Consider the following 20,584-nt stretch of genomic DNA (forward strand, 5'->3'; position numbering starts at 1 on the left):
AAAAATTTATAACTCTAGACTATCTCATATCAAAAATCATTTGTTAGACAAATTAACTTACAAGTTGACGCTGCTTTATCTTTAAAAGATCACGTATTTTGTTCCAAAGCAAATTCGCTGCATCCTGACGTCGTCGAATTTCATTACTATGGCTATGACCTTCATTAACTAATTCTTCGGCAACGTCATTAATTCGTTTAATTTGAATTCTACCGTTGGTGTTGATTTCATTTTCGAGTTTCTAAAAAAATAAATAAAAACAAGATATGAAGCTAAAACATTATGTAATTATCATCTTATCTCGACATTTAATGATATTCAAATGTAGTATCAATATATTCCAAACTTTGTTCGAAGTACTAAATGATCTTTGTGTATGTAGCAATTGCAAAGGTAAAATGCTTTTACTAATTCATCAATTTATAATATAGAAATCTTAGCTCAAATTTCAACGATTTAGGAAAATTTTTCCACAACTTACATTAAATTTCTTTCGTGAAGTCTTAACATTATCTGAAGTAGTGCTATCAGAAAGAGACATTTCTGTTTCTTTTGTCCAAGTTTCAAATTGATCGCATTCACGTAAGAATTTAAACAACTTGATTACATCATTGAGAAGTCGCCGGCGTTCCTAAAATTCGCAAAATTCTGTAAGCAAATATATTTAAATGAAAAAACAGAAGAATTTACAGGATGAATTTCAAAATATTTGAACGAACTGAAGATATAGATTTGGAAATTTAAAAATTGAAATGAACAAGAATATATGAAACAACTAATACGGAAAGGTTATTACTCCGTTAGTGGAAAGAAACTATTCCTTTACCTCAGCCAAATTATTCAGATTTCGATAACCAGCGCTAATAGCTTCCTGACGTTCCATAATAGCATTTCGGGAACCCTGTGATTCGCGTTCCGACTTCCGAGTAGTTATTGTTTGCGCAACCGTTACTGTCTCGCCTTCCACAATTTTACAATAATTTGCAGGTACGTAACCTTCTACTCCATCTTGTTTCAAAATACGCCACCAATCATTGTTTGATTTTTCGATTAGTGCTAATATCTTAAAATAAAAATTTTAAACTGATCTCAAAGATGTTGACTGCCTTATTGAATCCTTATTCAGTAATTCAGATTTTCAATAAAACTTCTCATTTGACTGACTGTGCAAATAGTCAAGAGCTAGAAATAAATCCTTTAATGATTCTCATTTCACTTTCAGAATTTATAAAAAAGAAATTTTGAAAAACTGCAAAGATAATTTAAAGTGTGACTTAAAATGAAATAATGGAAAAGCTACAGGAGGGAAAAAATAGAAATAAACAATTAAAAACTGACTACTGTTTAATTATTCATTAAATTAATACAAAATGAATTGGATCAGATTTTCCGGCAAGTAAATTACAACATTTGACAATGTCTAAGACATATATTTCAATAACTAAAAATAATGCTAAAATAAAGAGAATAAATAATGGTACTAACCTCATCTTTTTTAACTTCGATATTATTCCCGGAGTAAGGGTATAACATCTTCACTTGAGGTACAATAAGCTCTTCAGTATCTTCTTCGATACGCACAACGGCGCCCGCGATGAATTCCGTATTTGCTAACTCTCTTGCCATCTCTTCAAGTCTTACTATATCAGCTCGATAAGCCTGAATCTCTTCTTCCAAACGCATATGCCTTCAATTGAAAATACTAAATATTATTACATTGAAGGTCTCTAGTAATAATAAAAAAACAATAAGACTTTAAGATTAAAAGAATTTAACTTTTTGCAAAAGTAGTGGAGATGGATTAAATTTGAAAAGTTAAAATTTGAAGCAAACAAATCTACAAAACAAAGGGACAGAAAAAAAAGAAAGTTCACCTTGATAGCAAACTTTCTGATGCTTGTTCATCACGCCCATAGTCACTACTTTTAACAAGTGGCATTTTTTCACGAATCCAACTTTCTGCTTCATTTGCATCCTGGAAATACTGATGAGCTTGTTCAGCTTCACGCAACCATCTTCCAACCGCTTCAATTACCTAAAAAAGTGGAACGAATTGTACATCGACAAAAAAGATATATAATAAACACGTTAACAGTATATAATTCATTCGCTTTTTCGGCACTTTTCTATACCAAAATTTTACTTTGAAAACCTTTCACCACTAAGTACATTAAGACTTAAAAATTTTGATACATTAAAACTTCCACTGGTGTACATTTGTAGTGTGTACCTATAATACATTGCTAAAACAGTTCATAAATATATGCTTCAAAACCAATTTCGCAGTAGCAAATCTCGAAAATCTTAATAATCCAAGAAATTCTCGTATGTTTCAAAATTTCACCAACTTTTCTTAGCTGCTCCCATTTAGCGTGCAAATTATATATTCTCGTTTGAATATCTTCTTTATTTTGACCATTTGCTATTAGTCGCTCACCAGCTGCAATCACTCCTTTTGCTCTTTGCCAGTGTCCTTCCATTTCAGTTTCCAAATTCTAAAATTAAGAAAAATAAAATACAAACTTCTCACTTCACTTTGTAATGAAAGAAAAGTTTGGGAAAGAAAGCGAAATTATTGAAAATTTAAAAAAAAAAAAATTATTGAAAAAAAAAGAATTAGAATAATCACCTTAAAAGTGCGTCTTAATTGAGCAGTAGCTGAAAGGTCTCTATTTTTGAGAAGTGAGATGCATAAATCTTCTTTCTCCTGTAACCAACTCATTTCCTCTTCATGATCTTGAATAAAACGGTATAAATCACGAGCACGATATAAAGTTATCCTTCGCTGTTGGCATAATTGTACAACACTAAAAATGATATAAATATGTCACAAAAAATACTGCTCTACGAGCATTTAATCGAAATTATCATAATATATTGAAATCAAAATTATTGAAATTTCTGTATTATAATTTATTTTAAATTATTTCATAATGTCATCAGGATTTACCTTTCATAAAGACCGCTCACATTATCTAGTTTCCTTTGCAACACATCATACTGTTCTCCCTTTCCTCGAATATAGTCCAATGCATGTGATGTGACATTTTTCAAAAGTTCTCCCTGTGAATTGAGTTGTGCTTCGAGAATCTCTTGTTTGCCAAGTAAATCCTGCACTCCTAACAAATGTTTTCCAACATCACGACTCCGAAATTGAGGCTAAAAATACAGCTAATGCAAAGGATAAAGTTAAATATAATAGAATAATTAATGATAATATCAACAAGAAATCCACTGTGAAAATAATATCAATGGAAGAAATCCTCAAAGCACACTATCAGAAATTTTTTTTTAAACATAAACCATAATTAAGCTTTAGGCTTTGATGATAAAAGAAAAAACTTTTCCGTACTGAAATTTCCACCACGTAACAGTCGCAGAACTTAACAAATGATTCACGACAAATGAACTTTACCTCTAACGCACGTATCTCCAATAACAATGTATCTATATCCCGAAGCAAACCCATTAGATCACTTAATGATAAAAGCGCACGACGTCGTGCTTCCAAAGCCGCTAGCAACTGTGACCATTTATCTAAAAGTTCACGTTCACGTATTCGGATTTTATCACTATCATGATAATTTTCCTTCGATAACTCCGCAGCCATAAACGACAGTGACTTAAATCGATTTTCCTGAAATATCGCCGTAAGTTTTCCTGTTTAAGTACTACAAATAGAACTGAAGAGGAAAAGTTCATTTCCACTTATTTCCAATAAAATCGAGTTTTGTATTAATTCTTTTTCCTTCTTTGTAAAATATAATTTTGAACAGCAAATACAATAAATGTAATTACTCTCATTTACTACCACAGAAATAACTGTAAAAAATAAGAGCAGAAATAGAATAACGAACTCTAGGCAGGATATCCGCAGCAATAGCTTGTTGTTTTTTCAGGGAAGCTTCAACTTGAGCAATATTTCTACCCAAATCAAAATCTTGCAAGACAGAACTCATCTCACGTAACCATGCATCTCGTAATCCTGCTTTGCGTTCAAATTTCTGCGCCATAAGCTCTAATCTTTCTTGTCTGAAATTTTTATTTTACATATCTGTAATCTATATATTGCATTGACTATTAGCTACAATAGAGTTAAATTTTTCAAACAACAGAAATCATTGGCTTAGTTCATTTAAACAATAAACTTTCTAGTTTCAAAATTCAACGGTAAGTCATTTTCGATTTCATTTTTGATTTTTACAAAGATGGTTAGAAGCTAAAAAAAAAAAAGGAAAAGAAAAACTAATAAATTAATTAAACCTTCGCAATTCCATCATAAGAGCCAACTGTCTGTCATTTTCGGAATGATCTAAAAGTGCCCAAGCTGATTCAATATCATGCATAAATAGGCCTGAAATGGAGGATTAAAAGGTTAACAAAAATATATCAAAATTTCTATCAAGGATATTGTTTTCCCCAAAAGCATGCAAATTTTTGATAATTTCAATAATGATTGATGGCGATTTTATAAGATTATTTTAATAGTTAAAAATACCTGCTGGCGGAACATATGGTTTTCTCCCCATTGCTTTTCTCTTTGTTTGTATTGTGAAAAATAAAGCTTCCAATTCTCCTTTCTCTTTATATCTAAAATATTCATTTGTTTTAGAAAGTAATATTTATTAACATAGACAAATCATCATTTATAAAATATCGAAAGGAAAATTTTATATTGTATCAAAAAGAAAAAAAAAAAAACTATTTGATGAAAATAATTAAGACAAAAATACATTAACTGTTATGAAATAAACTGATAAAAAGGAAAAAGAACACATACTTTGGTGGTTTTTCCACAGTACGATAATTTTTAAATGCTAATAATTGATCCTGAATTCCTTTTAGCGAATTTGGGAATTTTCGATCGTTTAGCATCGTAATGGTTTGCTGTATCCAAAGAAGTAATTCTGAACATAGCGCTTCATAATCTTCTTGAAGTTGATCAGAAGACATCAAGCTACCAACAATCTATAAACAATCAGTATAATTAAAGATATGTTTAATTACTATTCCAAGAAAAAAAAAAAAAAAAAAAAAAAGATTGTGTACGACACTGAGCTTTGTTCCATCATTAATATTTCCCAATTATGATCACTTTTTTTTGTTTTTTCTTGCACCATTTTAATGAAATATTCCATAGAAACACTATAATAACAACTTTGATAATGTGTAATTTCAACTGAATCAAAATTTAACTTCAAAATAACTGAATTGAATTGGTGTTAAGATTGGAACAAATCTGGATTAAATATTTATATAAAATTTAAATGATCTAAACAAACTGATTATTTATGACCAACCTTAGCAACTCTTCTTGCACCAGTCATTTCTGTTTTTTGCTTTGCAAAATGATGATAATAGAGTGAAACATAAGTAATAATAGATTTTTCATCTGGATGAGCAACATTAACATCTTCAGCATCCAATAAACGTGCAATATCTAGCTTCTTCTCTGCTACATCAAATGCATTATTTAAATTTCCGATTGCATCTTGTGGTGACAAACTTTCATAATTAATCAAATCTGGCCTTAAAATTATCATTATTAATTAAATGATTTTAAATGAGATATAAAAATAACAATGTTTTAGTTATTTGAATTAATGTAGAAGATGAAGATAGCAAATATAGCAAAAAAAAAAAAGAGAAATACATCAAAAAGAAGATATTAAATAGTGTAAGCTGTTAAGAAAATCAAAAGAACTATTAATCTAAGCAGTAGTTTATTTTTAACTTAATAAATGAATATAAAATTATGCTAACCTATGAGAGTGAATTAACGCATTGAAAGCTAAACCATTACGCCATGAAGTGGTGAAATTTTCTACTTTTGAATTTGCATAACCTGCTGTTTTTCTTTGACACCATAATAGAAGAGCATCCTTCGCATGCTTTCTTTCACCTGATTCTTCGTCCATCTAAAATTTAATATTCTAATAGACAAAAACAAATTAATTTGCGAATTAATCTTATCTCATTAATTTTAAAAAATTTCCGCTAGGAGTGAATATATCTTTTACAAGTTTTAAAAATCATACAACAATCAATATATATTTAGTTTACCGGAATGGAAATTGTATCAATCTGGAAGCGAAGAATGATCGTCCAAATGAGACCGAGAATAAGCCGTTCATTTCGATCCAAAATATCTTCTGCACCAATATTTTCAAGCTGTAAATGATTAGTCTTAAGAACCTTATATATAATCAATGGTCAGATTTTATTCATAACTAGAATACACTTTAAGCACTGATTCCGATGATTCATGCTATTATTTTAAATAGTTTAAAGATTTATTGAATCCAACAAAATACGACGGTTAAATCACAGCTCTTATTAATAAATAAGAAAAAAACATTAGTTTTCTTATCGTGACATAAAGAAATCTATATAAATATTAGAAAAGAAAAAACAAAAAAAGAACAAAAACGAAATAAAAACAAAGACGAAAATATTTCCTAGACTAAATTAGGAACGATTATTTTAAAAATTACATTAAAAAAAAAAAAAACGATCAGTGCTATTTCTCACATAGACGCATGAATGAATGTAGAAGAAACAACCAAATGAGTTGGAAATCACTAAACTTCAGAAACTCGGAACAAGCCTAAACTACGGAACAGATAAAAAGGAGTATTGAATTAGCCAAAAATATTTCAAAATGCATCGATAATAATCTAGATGCAGCAAATAAATAACATAATTAATTGGTAATTGATAGTCAATAGTTGATCGATAATAATTGCTAATTAATAATGACAAATAGCAACAATTAATAACTAATGATAATTACTGATGGATGATAACAATAATTAATAACAATAATTGTTATTAATAATAATCACAACGTGACAGTCGTACATCAAATCATTTTCGATTTTAAGAATGAGGAAAAGTTAGAATTACTGTAAATATATAAAACATTTTCTTCCTTATAATTAGAATCATATAACAAATCGAATCTGATTATTAACACCTAAGGAGAAAAAAAGAAAAGAAAAAAAAAAAAAACTTGCCTTAGAAAAAAATTTTTATTTTTAGTAAAAAAAAATCAAAACTAAGAATTTTTGATGGTAATATTTTAAAACTCCACCTGTATTCGTTTTTTCTTCAAAAAATCAAGTGTTTTATTAAGATTTTCGATTTTCTGCACTCGCATTCGACCTCGATTTGGTTTGCCAAGTTTTTCACCCGAGATAATCTCCAGCAATTTCATTAGTAATACACCATCTCCGAGATCCACAAATAAATCGACGATTTCAAGTCGTGCCTAAAAATAATTATTACCAGTACCAATATCATTATCATTTCAGCAGTACTGGTAACATTTAATATTACTACTAGTTATTATCAGTACCAACATCACTATCATTATCAGCAATACTTGTAACATTTAATATTTCCGGTATGATGCAAAATTTTAAAACTATCCAATTTAATTTTTATTTTCGGTTTCGGAACAAAATATTCATACTGTCTGATTGAGTTGAAGTATCATGATAATTAATCGTGGTAATCAGATACTGATATCATCCTAAGGTGACTTACTTTTTTAAAGAAGTAAGAAAATATTTTCATCAATATTCAATATTATATAATAATATGGAATATTATATTATATTTATTATTGTATATTAGTTTCAAGGAAAGCAAAAATCATGCAATTCTAAATGACTCGAAATAATATATTAAATAAAAAAAATAAAACTGCATATTTATAGACTTAATATTAATTTTGTTTATTGAAAAATTAACATTATTTTTAATAACAAATAATAATAAGGATAACGATTAGAATATTCCATTCTTTGATTTTAATTTTGAAATAATGAAATAATTTTTTGGATTAGTCAGCACTTTGGCAATAAAATTATATTATAAACTTTTATCATTCATCATCCCAACAGAAATGATATTTCGCAGAATAATAAATTTTAACTACAATGTTAATAAAACGTAATGTTAGCTTGCTTATGTGATTTTATTCTAACTTTTGCAATCATCACATTAAATTGTTCCCATCATTGTGGCAAAGCAAAAATATTAATGGCCACAGAAAGAGGTTTAAAAATAATGCAAAAAAAATTGATCATAAATATAGTTTAATTTTAGAATTTGGAGAAACTGTTTCTTTGTTTTCTTTTATTATTTATTTTTGTCTTTTTATTTTTTTCCATTTTTCTAACTGCCAATTTTACTAATATTTATTTACAGAAGTTCTGTTTACTTTCGGAATCGTTGCATTAAACAGATATTTCAAGTGAACGATATAAGAAAAATGTGACAAAAGCATTTGAACATTCAAATTAAATCTCAGATATAAGTCGAAAATAAACGATTTTTCATGCAAATTTTGATATATATATAATCCAGTGATAAATGCTACCTCATAATAAAAGTGCCAATTTATCAAAAATTTTAAATCATTATTAAATTATTGTAATTTCATACTCTAACTGATGATTTACTATAAAAATGAATCAACTGTTTATATAGATTCACATTTAAATAAGAATTAAAAAGCAAAAAGATCAGCAAGGTAAAAAACATAAAATCGTAAATATAATATAAAATATAATGATATTTTAGTAAAAATCAAAGGTTGTTTTAAAAAACTGAAAATTTTAAAAACTTACTCTGTTAAGAAATGAGTTACACCATTTAGTAAATGTTTTTTTCTGAATGTGTACTCGTTCATCTTGCAACTGTTTGATACGATTTCGTTCAAATGATAACGTTGGATCACTAAATTCATCATAATCATCTGATAAAAATTGTGACTGATTTTTTTCAAACCCATTTTTGTTCACCCGTGGAACTTGAACCTATAAAAAACGATATTACAATGAAATAAATTGGAATTATATCAACAAATAGATGCATTGAACTATTCATTAAATTTATCAAAAGTTGATCGATAATGATTAATTTTAGTTGATAACTTTTAAAAAAAAAGGCAAGCATAAATCAAAAATATGTTATATTCAATTGCACTTATTATTTATACTACAAAATATTCATAATTAGCGTTAACAAAAAGAAATAATGATATACTTGTATTTCATATTTCGGCATTTTCTTCTTTGTTTCAAATGCTTAGCCTTGCTTAAACGATTAAATGCACTTCAATTGCACCATATGTTGGTTAGTTGATCGAACAGCAGGCGAATAGCTAATCATATTTATGCAAATTTAGTTTTTTTCTTTCTCTTTCGTTTGTAAATGATCGATTATAAATGAAAGAATTCAAACAACGCTAATGAATCATTTCAACTAAGATGAAATAACTGATAAAAATTCGTTAAAATATAAAATCTTAAGGAATAATTTCAAAATTAAAATTTATCATATATTTACTGTTTTAATGCATAAGAAATTCAATAATAGATGAACAATGGAGTAAAATAATGAATTAATTTGGGACATAATCGTTATGAAATATGATAATATGTGACAATAAACACAGGCAACAGTAAAAGCTATAAGGCATCTAGTGAAAAAGGGTCAAAATCCGTGTAGATGAGGTCAAGGTCCCTGTAAAGTCTTCAATTCACACATATATTGACACACACACACACACAGACACAGACACACACACACACACATACACATGCACACATACATATATAAACTTTACCTCAAACATTCGTATATATTTAGATATTTATATTATATATAGTAAAAGTCTAATCGTCCGAAAGAAATTCCTTTCGCTTCAACGGCAAACACACATAACATAAATCGTTTATTATTAATTGTATTGATGGTCAATTAGTATTCAGTAATTGGTGCAAAATATAAAATTTAAAATGGTATGTACGGTTTTAACCATTTGTGTTTATTAAACATTCATATATTATTGTTTAAAATAAATCATTTCCATAACACATAAATTGCAAACATATTTATGAGTATATTTCGAGTAATAATAAACATATAATTTAATAATAAGAATAATAATGATATTTTTTTCTCGAAATTTTCATATGAAACAGTGATAACTTACATAAAGATAAAATGATTATTAAAATCAAAGAAATATATAGCTGGATAGCGGATAAACTATCTCAAAAATATTTTTCTAATATTTCATTGAAATTTTAACACTCTGAAAATCTGTCCTTATTGCTGCAATATTTCCCATTAATTCAATGGTCGGATTATAATATTTGTTAGAAATTTAAGCAATTTACAATTTAAGCAATTTACTTCAGATCAATTTAAACAAAGACAGAACATTTGAAATATTTCCGTCATCTGAAATATTCACTAATAAATTATAGAAAAACGTCATATGATAGCTAAATGTTATGATTATAATCTTTTATCAACTATATACTACGATACTTTATCATAATCGATCATTTCATGACTCTTTTTATCCCGTTTATTCGAAGGAATATAATAAATCCTTTTACACAGTTCATTAAACATTTTGAAATCTTTATTAAATGAATGTTCTCAATAATTTGCATCTTTTGTCCTCTCTCAACTATCTATGATTTCCTTCAAAATCTTTTAAAGGTTACATTCATAAACATTAATGAATATAGCAAATGTACTATGACCAATAATTTGGGGACCATAGCAGAAAAAATAACTTACGTATTATTTTGGAAAAGACAATAATTATAATTAAACGCTGTTGAGTAGAAGAAAAATGAGTGATAGTAACAGGTCAACTGGTTATCATTTGGGTCAATTAACAAGTTAACAATTATCATTTAGACAACTCTCTTCTAAATTTTAATTCTCCTATCTTCTTTTTTTTAAATTTTCCTCGTCTCTAAACTATTTTTTTCAATCCATACAACTATATTATTAAAACAAAAAAAAAAAAAAAAAAGTATGTAAAGGAAATAGTGAAATGTATGTATCATTGAAGATGGATGACCACATTCAAAATAATTTATCTAATGGATGAAAATGTAAGAGCAAACAATTATAAAAAGTAAGCTAACCATACTACATTGATAGCATTAAAGCTTATCTATTGCCACTGTTTATTTCCTAATGGAAAGCATTAAAAATTCATCACTTATATGCATCGGTCATTAAAGTGTTTAGAAGTTTAGAAATATTTTATGGCGATAGTTTCATTCAATAACTAAAGTTTAAAGATAGTTTCAATTCAACCATCAAACTTAAAAAATTGTCCCATTCAAACAATAAAGTTAAAATAAAAATATTCAACACATATCGAAAAGATACAATTAGCATGATTTAATGAATGAGAATCGTAAATTTACTTAAAAAAATATTGCAGTTGCAACCTTTCATTTTCTTTCTAATCCTTCTCTTAAATCTGATTTTAATATCAAATTTACATAAGTAAATCAAGTTTTAAATTCATATGATTTAAAACTTCCGTCCAACTTACGCTCCTTCTCCTCTCTCTCTCTCTCTCTCTCTCTCTCTCTCTCTCTCCCTTTCTATGAAATAAGAATGGAAAACCTTGAAATATATCATATGTAATACGAAGATAATATCTTTCCATACATAATAATATAAAAGAATAAGTGAAAAATCATAAATTAATTTTTCAAAATCGATTTTTTTGAAAGTAAATTAAAATGAATGAAATATGAAAAAAAAAAAAAAAAAAAACTATAAAACTATTAAAAGCTAAAGTAAAAATTTATAGCGAATAAAATAAAAATGAAATGAAAACAGCATATTACATTTGAAATCAAATTTCAAAATTCTTTTCTTGACAAAATGACTCATCGAATTACTTCAGCAACTCTTCGTCGTATTGCTAAGCACAAAATGTTGACATTATAAAGCTTATTTGTTTATTCACCATCAAAGATATTTGTATGATTTCGTTACCAATAGATCAACATTTCAAAACCTTAATAAGAAGCATATTTTGACTTAATGTTTGTATTTACAACTGATAAGTAATATAGGAACTTATACAGGTAGCAAAATTCTATTTTGGATATTTTGAAATGTTGAAATTGAAGTGAATAAAATTAGTATTTTTTGCTTAAATTTATCGGAAATTTGAATGGAAATGTAAAAGAAAAATGAAAATGATTTAAGCAAGAAATCATTGAATCGATTACTACTACAATTTACTTTTTACTACTACAACAACAATTGCTACTAGTATACTACTACTACTACTACATTAAGATCGTACTATCGTACTTATCAATAATCTTTGGGCGAAATGATAAAATAGTGTGATAAGAAGAAAGAATGCATATTTGATTATAAGTCATATCATTCTTCTGATTATTACAGAAATAGTTTATTGATCTGATATTTTTTCCATCCTTTAATTTAGCGGTATTTTCACATCCATTGCAAAAATATTTACTAAACGACAAAAATGGAAATTTATTAATGAGATACTTTTTTTTTCTTTATATAATAAAGGAGAAATTAATTGTTTTGACCAATTTTACTGCTTTATTAAAATGCTGTAATTGTTATCAGATAACCAAACTAAACTGAAGAAAAAGTATGTAAGAAGGAAGTAAACAATGAGAGTAATTCATTTAAACTTGTTAAACAAAGCGTACTATTGTTGTAATGGAAATTATTCTTTTACAAGTTAGTTAAATTGGTAACTGATTAATTAATTAATTAATGAGAAAAGATATATGCTATATATGTTCACCTGTAGTATCATCAAGATATTATAAAGGAACAAGTAATTAAGAAATAAATCATATTAAGATATTTATATGTGAAACTTACTTCATTATTAACTTACATATACATGATTTCTCTATTATAAATCATATAATTGTTATTGAGTTTGTGATTAAAATTATCCATCCATTTACTCTTATTCATATTCTACACGTGTAACACACACATACACGTATACACACGTTACTATACGTGTCTACGTTCACTTTAGTGCGGTGACATGAATGTTTGTATAGAGAATTACAATTTGGAATGAAAAGGATGGTAGAAGGATGATGGACTGAGTGCAATACAAAAGTACATTGCAAGCGCAAAGATGGCAGAATGCGCCTCATTTCAGAGAGGACTGTTTGGCTCTGATCGAGACATCCCTAACCGATCAATCATGCTTCAAACACACTTTCCACCCATTTCTGTATTCCAGTATGCAAGTATGTATGTGTATGTACATGTCTCTGTCTGTCTGCCGTGTGTGTGTGTATGTGTGTCATAAATTATGACGGACGGTATATGTCTTTCCACAGATGTTTTCCTCTAAAAGGTAATAAAAAAATTTAAACGAAGAATTCACATAGCTAATGATGTTATTTTTCCTTCCACTAAATGCTTATGAATAATAGTAAGGTTACGTGAAAAGATGAAGGGTCACGTAGAAATATTGCATCTCCTTCGACTAAATGCTTATGAATAATAGTAAGGTTACGTGAAAAGATGAAGGGTCACGTAGAGATATTGCATCTCCTTCGACTAAATGCTTATGAATAATAGTAAGGTTACGTGAAAAGATGAAGGGTCACGTAGAGATATTGCATCTCCTTCGACTAAATGCTTATGAATAATAGTAAGGTTACGTGAAAAGATGAAGGGTCACGTAGAAATATTGCATCTCCTTCGACTAAATGCTTATGAATAATAGTAAGGTTACGTGAAAAGATGAAGGGTCACGTAGAAATATTGCATCTCCTTCGACTAAATGTTTGTAAAAGATCAGATTACGTGATGAAATGAAATGTTACGAAGTGATTGTTCAGAAAAAAAGAGAAATTTATGTTGCAATCAATAGTGGAATGATTGGAAGTATGGCGCTAAAATGAATGGAATGAAATCGGTTTGATTAAATCTTTCTGTCATCATTGCACAGGTATATGAATGAATGGTTTCGTACGCTAGTTGACATCTTGCAAGACATTTGTCCTTCTTGTCATTTTGTCCTCTCTCCATGCACACATTTGCATTTCAATAGTGAAATGGAATCGACTATGAAATGTAAATTAAGTTCAGCAAAATGAATATTTGAGAAGAGAAAGAATGCGATTAATTTGATGATAAAACTAATAATCTAATCAGTTGGTCACTTAATATTTATCATTCCAAACAACTGCACTGATTACATTTATGCAGTGTTGTATATGTAGCGCCAAATATCACTTAAATTTAATTCCATTGATTTTTTAAAATTAATTTAAAGTAACAATAATTAACAAAAAGATTTTTTCCAATGTGAAAATAGATTAAAAGATCAACCAATTAATATAAAAATGAGGAATGAAATAAAATGAAATGAAACAAAAAGAAAAAAAAGGATGAAAGGATCCTACAAAATATTGAAATGAAAAGAAGTGCACATAAGGTGACACATCCATCCTCTCTAGAGGGGTGACACATTCCATGTCTCATTTTAAGCATCTTATCCAATAATGCAATTCAATTCAGTCTTTCCCATCTCTATACCAACTCCTCCCCTCTCTCTCTCTCCCTCCTTCTCATTCTCTTTCACTAAATTCAAAATCAAATTCAAAAAATTGTACACTATAATTTACAATGAAATGTGAGTCGTTGCGAGTGGAATATAGTTGAATGCAAATACTGCAAAAAAAAAAGAAAAAAATTCTTGAACAAAATCACAAAATGTGTGCATTTTTTGTAGTGAAAAGGAAGAGAAAAATTGTTTTCAAAGTTTTAAATGAAATTTTTCTTTTTTCTTAAAAAAAAAAAGAAAAGAAAAATGAAAATTCGAAGTCACTTAGACAGATTTTACTTTATATTGCTGAAGAAAAAGGAAAGAAAAACTATAATTAAATAATGAGAGAAGTGCAATTGTCGCATCAAAATGCTAAAATATAATTATAATCAATGGAATATGATTAGAGCGCTTTTAATTAAAACAAAAAAAGTTTAAACAATGTGCAAATGTGAACTGTAAGCTTATTTTATGATAATTTTTACTACTACTAGTACCATCTTTTTCTCACTTTCATCATTATTATAAAATGATCTTTTAATTCAAACTCAATTTGTCGAAATTACAAATTAAAAAGAAAGAAATGATCAAAAAGGAAGAAAAAAAAATTATTAAAAAAGTGAGCTCTTTTTCTTATTTAATGAAAAATCAATTTCATCGTTAGTTTTCAAATAGATTTTTGTTGACAGAAAAAAGAAAGTTAATAAAAATCCGACTTAAGAAAAAAATTTTTACTGTTACACTTTAAAAGTTAAAAAAGAGAGTAAGAGAAAGAAAAAACGAATATTTTAGAGGAAATGCTTATCAAAATGTCAATTTTTCATCTCTTAAATTTGTTAATGCTAAATAAAATTAATTAATTAATTGTTATGTATTTTTGTTATTTTTCAAAGTTGCTTGATATTATTTTCGTTGAAGGGAAAAAAGACAGTAATTTTCTAAAAAGACATAATTGATAGAAATAATTTCACTTTCTTTTTTTTTCAGCGAATTTAATGAATTATTTAAATGTAATGTTGAAATATTTTGATAAAACTATGATATAAGAAAACAATGAGTGTTGATTTCATTAAAAAAAGATAAAATGATAAGTGAATATAATTCAAAATATGAAATGAAGATTTTTTGAAATGTGTCAAATTAGAATACAAAGATTAGAATGCAAAAAGTTGGAGAAAATTGGATGATTTGATTTTTTTCTTTCCCTCTCTCCTTCTCCCTCTCTCTCTCTCTACTCGTAGGAAATTCTTGTAAATGATAGATTAATCAATGAGATAATGATTAATTAATGATGAAAGCATTCTTTTAAATATTTTGAAATAATTTGCTAAATTAATATTGCAAAGTTTAAGAAATGACTCATAGATAATAGAGGAAAAAGTTCAAATAAAGTACATAAAAAGAAAAGAAGGAAATAGAAAAGCGAAAGAAAGAGAATTTAAAACAATTAATCACTTTATCATCATAATACTCCTTCTACCTTCTCATCCTCCTCTCTCTCTCTCCTCTTCCTTATGTACAACTGATATAATCATATCATTTTATCACCATTTATCCTTCATCATATCCTCTATCATACATTGACATCTTGAAAATGTAAATTTCAATATATGAAAATGATAGCATCACAGATAATTGATATGATTATATGAAAGTATAAACATATGTATGGGAAGGAAGGAGAGAAGATTTATTCATGCATTTTTATGTTTGAATTTAATGAATGATTGTAATGTTCAATGAATTATAATAATTTTAGACAATTTCAAAATTAGTCTCCATGCAAAACTTTTTTTTTTATTCAAATTACATTTTCAAATTATAAATTCATAATTTCACTTCTTCCACTTATCAATTGAGTTTCATATTTGTACTCATTTAATAATTATATATAATTCTAGAAAATTATGCACAATTTTTTGAATGCTCTTATTTTGGGAAAGTATAAACTCGAAGAAAAAAAAATGCAAAAAATATGTATCAAATTTGTTTTCGAAAAAAAATTGAGTTAATGAGCTTTCTTTAATATCCTTTTTGTGTATTTAATATTTGATTTCCACTAGTAATTGTACTTTTAATTGTTTTATTTCAAATAAAATATTGTTAAGGCGCAATTCTCACATTTCACAAATCAGAAAGAGAAAATTTACATCTCTTCAGTAGCTTTTTATAAAGATCAGAACATTCACTGACTGACATAAGGTGATAATCGAATATTAGATACCACTATTTATAATAATCAAAAAAGACTGATAATTCTAAACTTCAATTTTTTAAAAAGAAGAATTCAACCCAAAAGAAACATATAATATATATATATGTATATATAAAGTAATACTTTCAATTTATTGACAATTTTTCAAATTTCAAGAAAGCATTAAAATTTAGTAAAAGTGCATTAATGTGGTAGTTGATCTGTAATTTAAATTAATAAATTGTGAAAATATAAGAAAATGAAACGAGCAAGCTTTTATCAAATAGAAAACTGAATGACCTTGGATTTCCTTTCCTTTTTTTTTTCTTTTTTTGAAATGAAATGGAACAAAAAATGAAAGAAATATTTGTGTCTAAAACATGAACAGATTATTTTATATATAAGAAAGGAACATAACTCCATCGCTACTTTTTTTTGTGATAAGAAAGCATAAATCAATTCCGTTACTGCCAGACAGCAGCACTGATAGCTGATATACATATATGATATCAGTGTATTGATTAGTAAATGTTTAAATTGTGAAATGAAAAAAGAATTATCATTGAAGTCAAAAATTTTTCTTCCAATGGAAAACAGTAATGTTATCTATTATTATGAATTAACTGCACAGCACACCTTTTTCTTATCATAAAGATTATAATGAACGCATCAATTAATACTTTTGAAGGCTTTAAAAGTTGTGAAATATTTTTGAGAGATAAAAAGTAAATGACGAAAGAGTAAGTTCTATGGAACAAAAAAAAGATAATAAACTCAGTTCAATTGTCATTTTTGAAATACTTAAGTACAAATTAATATAATTTATTGTTTTTGAAACATTGGAAGTTTTAAGATTTCATTTAAAATTAAATCGCTATGACAATCTCTCTGATACGAAAGAAGTTCTTAATTTGAGACTTTTTTAAAGTAATAAATCATATTGAATTATTCATGGAAACTAATAATAATTTTATGCTTAATTGGGAATTCATATCTGTGCTTCTCTACCAAATATCATAATAGTTTTAAAAAAAAGGAAAAGAATAATAAATGAGAGAAGCAGAAATGATAGTAAAAGAATTCCCAGCAAAAGAAAGCAAACAAGAAAAAAGAAAAAGCAATGCTTTTTTTGTATGCTGAACGCTTTAATTTGCATGTTAATGAAAAATTGTATTTAATTAAGCTTATGCTTAAACTTAAGAATTTAAATAATTCATTGCTTCTAAAATGACTTAAATTTTTTTTCTTCTACCTTTCTTCACATTATCAGAGAGAGGGAGAGAGAGAGAGAGAGAGGGAGAGAGAGAGAGAGAGGGAATAAGAATCAATCATATTGTTCTGATCAGTATCGATAATACACGAGAATAATCAGTGTAGTATGCATAGATATCTATCATTATCAATTCACAATAATTAAAGTATTTATTGAAGTGAGGAAAAAAGAAATATAAAACTGAATGCTTATGAAACTGAAAAAAAAAACTTTTTGCAACTAATATTTTCCTTTCATACTGTCATTCAGTTAAATGATTGAATTTCTTCCGATTTGGAAATAAAAGATATTGAAACGAGGCGCATATTGTAGCAAAAAGAAGAATTAATGAATGTGGGGCGCATTTGGCATTCTTGAAGTAATAATATATCTTCAAAATAATGGAAAGAAGTGGAATTCTGTGAGTTCAAGTAAAGGAAAAACTAAAGAAATAGAAAGGAACTATTGTGCGTAAAACGTAACGCGACAATGTGCGCTCAGCGTTTATGTGCTGAAGATGGCAGGGAGGGAACTGTCTGTGTATGTGTCTGTTTGTGTATGTGTGTATGTATGTATGTGTGTGTGTGTGTGTGTGTGTGTGTGTTTACCGCTGGAATTCATTTAAACGAGAAATTAGCATAACAGGGAGGTAAATCATATCGTACTGACCTTTAGTAGTCCTCTCTACTTGTTCCCTTTTTTGGAATGCTCAGTTTAAATATACATAGATAGATAGAGAGATAGACAGAGAGATAGACATGTATGCGTGAAGGTGAAGAGAGAGGGAGTTAGACACAGAGAGATAGTATTGGAAATAAAGGGGAAATTTTTAAATGGAGTGATTAAAGATTGCCGGGCAGATAGAATGGAAGGAATGCAGGAATGAGGGGAGGAATGAAGAAATGAGAGAAGGAATGAGGGAAAGAGTGAAGGAAAGAGGGAAGGAGTGGGAGAAGGAATGAGTGAAAGAGTGAAAGAAGGAGGGAAGGAATGAAATGATATTACATGAACTATTACAAATAAGGAAGGCAGATATGAATGATTTGGGGAGCAGAAGTGGTAATTTAAGATGAAATGTGAAAGGAATAGAAGAGGAGAAGGAATGGAATGAGTTGACCATTGGTCATTATCATTTGTCAATGATGCATGATGGACAACAAGAGAGAGAGAGAGAGAGGGAGAAAAGAGAGACAAAGTTGACCTAGAGGTATAGAAAAAAACTTCGTTTCATCGATGATAATTAAACTATAAAAAAATTAACCAATGGTTGCAAAATGTTTAATATTTTTATGAAAGTGGACGATTAAATCTTCTACTATTATTAATTAATTAAGTTTGCCATTATTTGTTCTCAAAAATTTAATTAATCAATTAATGAACTGAACTTTGGAGAATTTTCCACTTTAATAATAAAATAAAATTAGTTCAGCAAATTTTCAATCATTTCAAGCAATGAAATTTTCTAAAATTTCTTTTTTTCTTTCTTTTTGTCAATAAAAAGAAAAGAAGGAAAGAAAGAAAAATTTCATAACTGTTTGTAACTGTTCGCTTAAGAAAAATTGAAAAAGAAAATAATTTCGATATTTTAATTTTTATTAAATATTTAAAAAAATTAAATTATATTTTAATTGACTTACTGTCCCATTGCTTATTATTCATTTCTTAATTACTGTTACCAATTCATTATTGATTTATTCTGCTGGGACATCGCATTCAAATGAATGTATTATTGTGAGGTTTAATTACTCTTTGTTTTTTTGTTTTGAAATTTTGCTCTGTGATATTGATGGACGCATAAAATTTGAAGAAAATAAAAGTAATAATTTTAATTCTCAATTGACTGCAAAAAATAATTTAATTTTCAGCAGTGTCATTCTTATCATCTTTGTCCTTTATAGCATACATAACAAAATAATCATTTTATCAGTTGCTATTTTTATCATTGTTTTTGCTCGTTTAAAACTAAAACCAAAATTCTTCGATAGATAAAGAATTTATTTGAGAATAATTAAAGCAAAATATTAATATGAAGTAGAATTAAATATATATTAAACATTTTGTTTTCCATAAGGCAATCTTTTCGTTTTACAATTTGAGATGAATTCGCTCTGTTTTGACGTTTTTTGCGGAAGTCCGCATCGTAGCGTAAAATTTTATAATCACTGCAATTTCTTTTTTACAATAAAATTTAAAATTAAAAGAAAAACGATCAAAAAAATGGGTTGCAAATATGATTTCTAATTGATTAATTAATTTTAAATAACCAAAAAAAAAAAAAAGTTGCAAAATACTCATTTGCGAATTTTCATTTGCAAAATCAGATTATGAGAATAAAATTAGGATTTGAAGGAAAAAAAAGATCAAATTGCAAAACAAATGAAAAGTGCAGTATGGCACTTTTTTTAGAGTAATTTTTAAAGTAATTAAAGAAATTTAAATCATAATTATCAAAAACCTCTTAGAGGTTATTTCACGGATTATGCCATACTATCAGTAGAAAATATAATAGATATTAGTTGTTTTATCATTGATTTCATTAATAAATTAAAGTTATCAAAATTCGTAACACTTTTCTCACATTTTAGCCAAAATACGACAAATTATTATTTCCATAATTTCATTCGATTTTACTAAGCTTAATCTAGGTTCAACAATATCAACTTTGGACTAAGTTTTACAGTACAAAATTTGGCCTAAAATTTGCAATATCAAGCTTAGTCTAGGCTTTCCA

General features: G+C 27.3%; 1 protein-coding gene across 1 annotated transcript in view; it reads right to left on the reverse strand.

Moving 5' to 3' along the window:
• Positions 1-9,075, reverse strand: part of Bma-sma-1 (putative spectrin beta chain, putative) — a gene marked incomplete at both ends in the record, with an annotated part of 30,151 nt that extends 21,076 nt beyond the window's left edge. The window contains 19 exons of the mRNA XM_001895946.2: positions 62-241; positions 482-631; positions 827-1,063; positions 1,486-1,687; positions 1,875-2,035; positions 2,349-2,495; positions 2,630-2,807; positions 2,951-3,159; positions 3,416-3,637; positions 3,858-4,032; positions 4,264-4,354; positions 4,499-4,590; positions 4,781-4,968; positions 5,301-5,529; positions 5,764-5,918; positions 6,064-6,171; positions 7,094-7,270; positions 8,637-8,825; positions 9,055-9,075. Coding sequence (XP_001895981.2) covers positions 62-241; positions 482-631; positions 827-1,063; positions 1,486-1,687; positions 1,875-2,035; positions 2,349-2,495; positions 2,630-2,807; positions 2,951-3,159; positions 3,416-3,637; positions 3,858-4,032; positions 4,264-4,354; positions 4,499-4,590; positions 4,781-4,968; positions 5,301-5,529; positions 5,764-5,918; positions 6,064-6,171; positions 7,094-7,270; positions 8,637-8,825; positions 9,055-9,075 — 3,111 coding nt within the window. The remainder of the gene's footprint in view (positions 1-61; positions 242-481; positions 632-826; positions 1,064-1,485; positions 1,688-1,874; positions 2,036-2,348; positions 2,496-2,629; positions 2,808-2,950; positions 3,160-3,415; positions 3,638-3,857; positions 4,033-4,263; positions 4,355-4,498; positions 4,591-4,780; positions 4,969-5,300; positions 5,530-5,763; positions 5,919-6,063; positions 6,172-7,093; positions 7,271-8,636; positions 8,826-9,054) is intronic.
• Between the last annotated feature and the right edge of the window lie 11,509 nt (positions 9,076-20,584).

This window comes from Brugia malayi (genome assembly GCF_000002995.4).
Source record: "Brugia malayi strain FR3 genome assembly, contig: Bm_v4_Chr4_scaffold_001, whole genome shotgun sequence".
Lineage (NCBI taxonomy): Eukaryota > Metazoa > Nematoda > Chromadorea > Rhabditida > Onchocercidae > Brugia > Brugia malayi.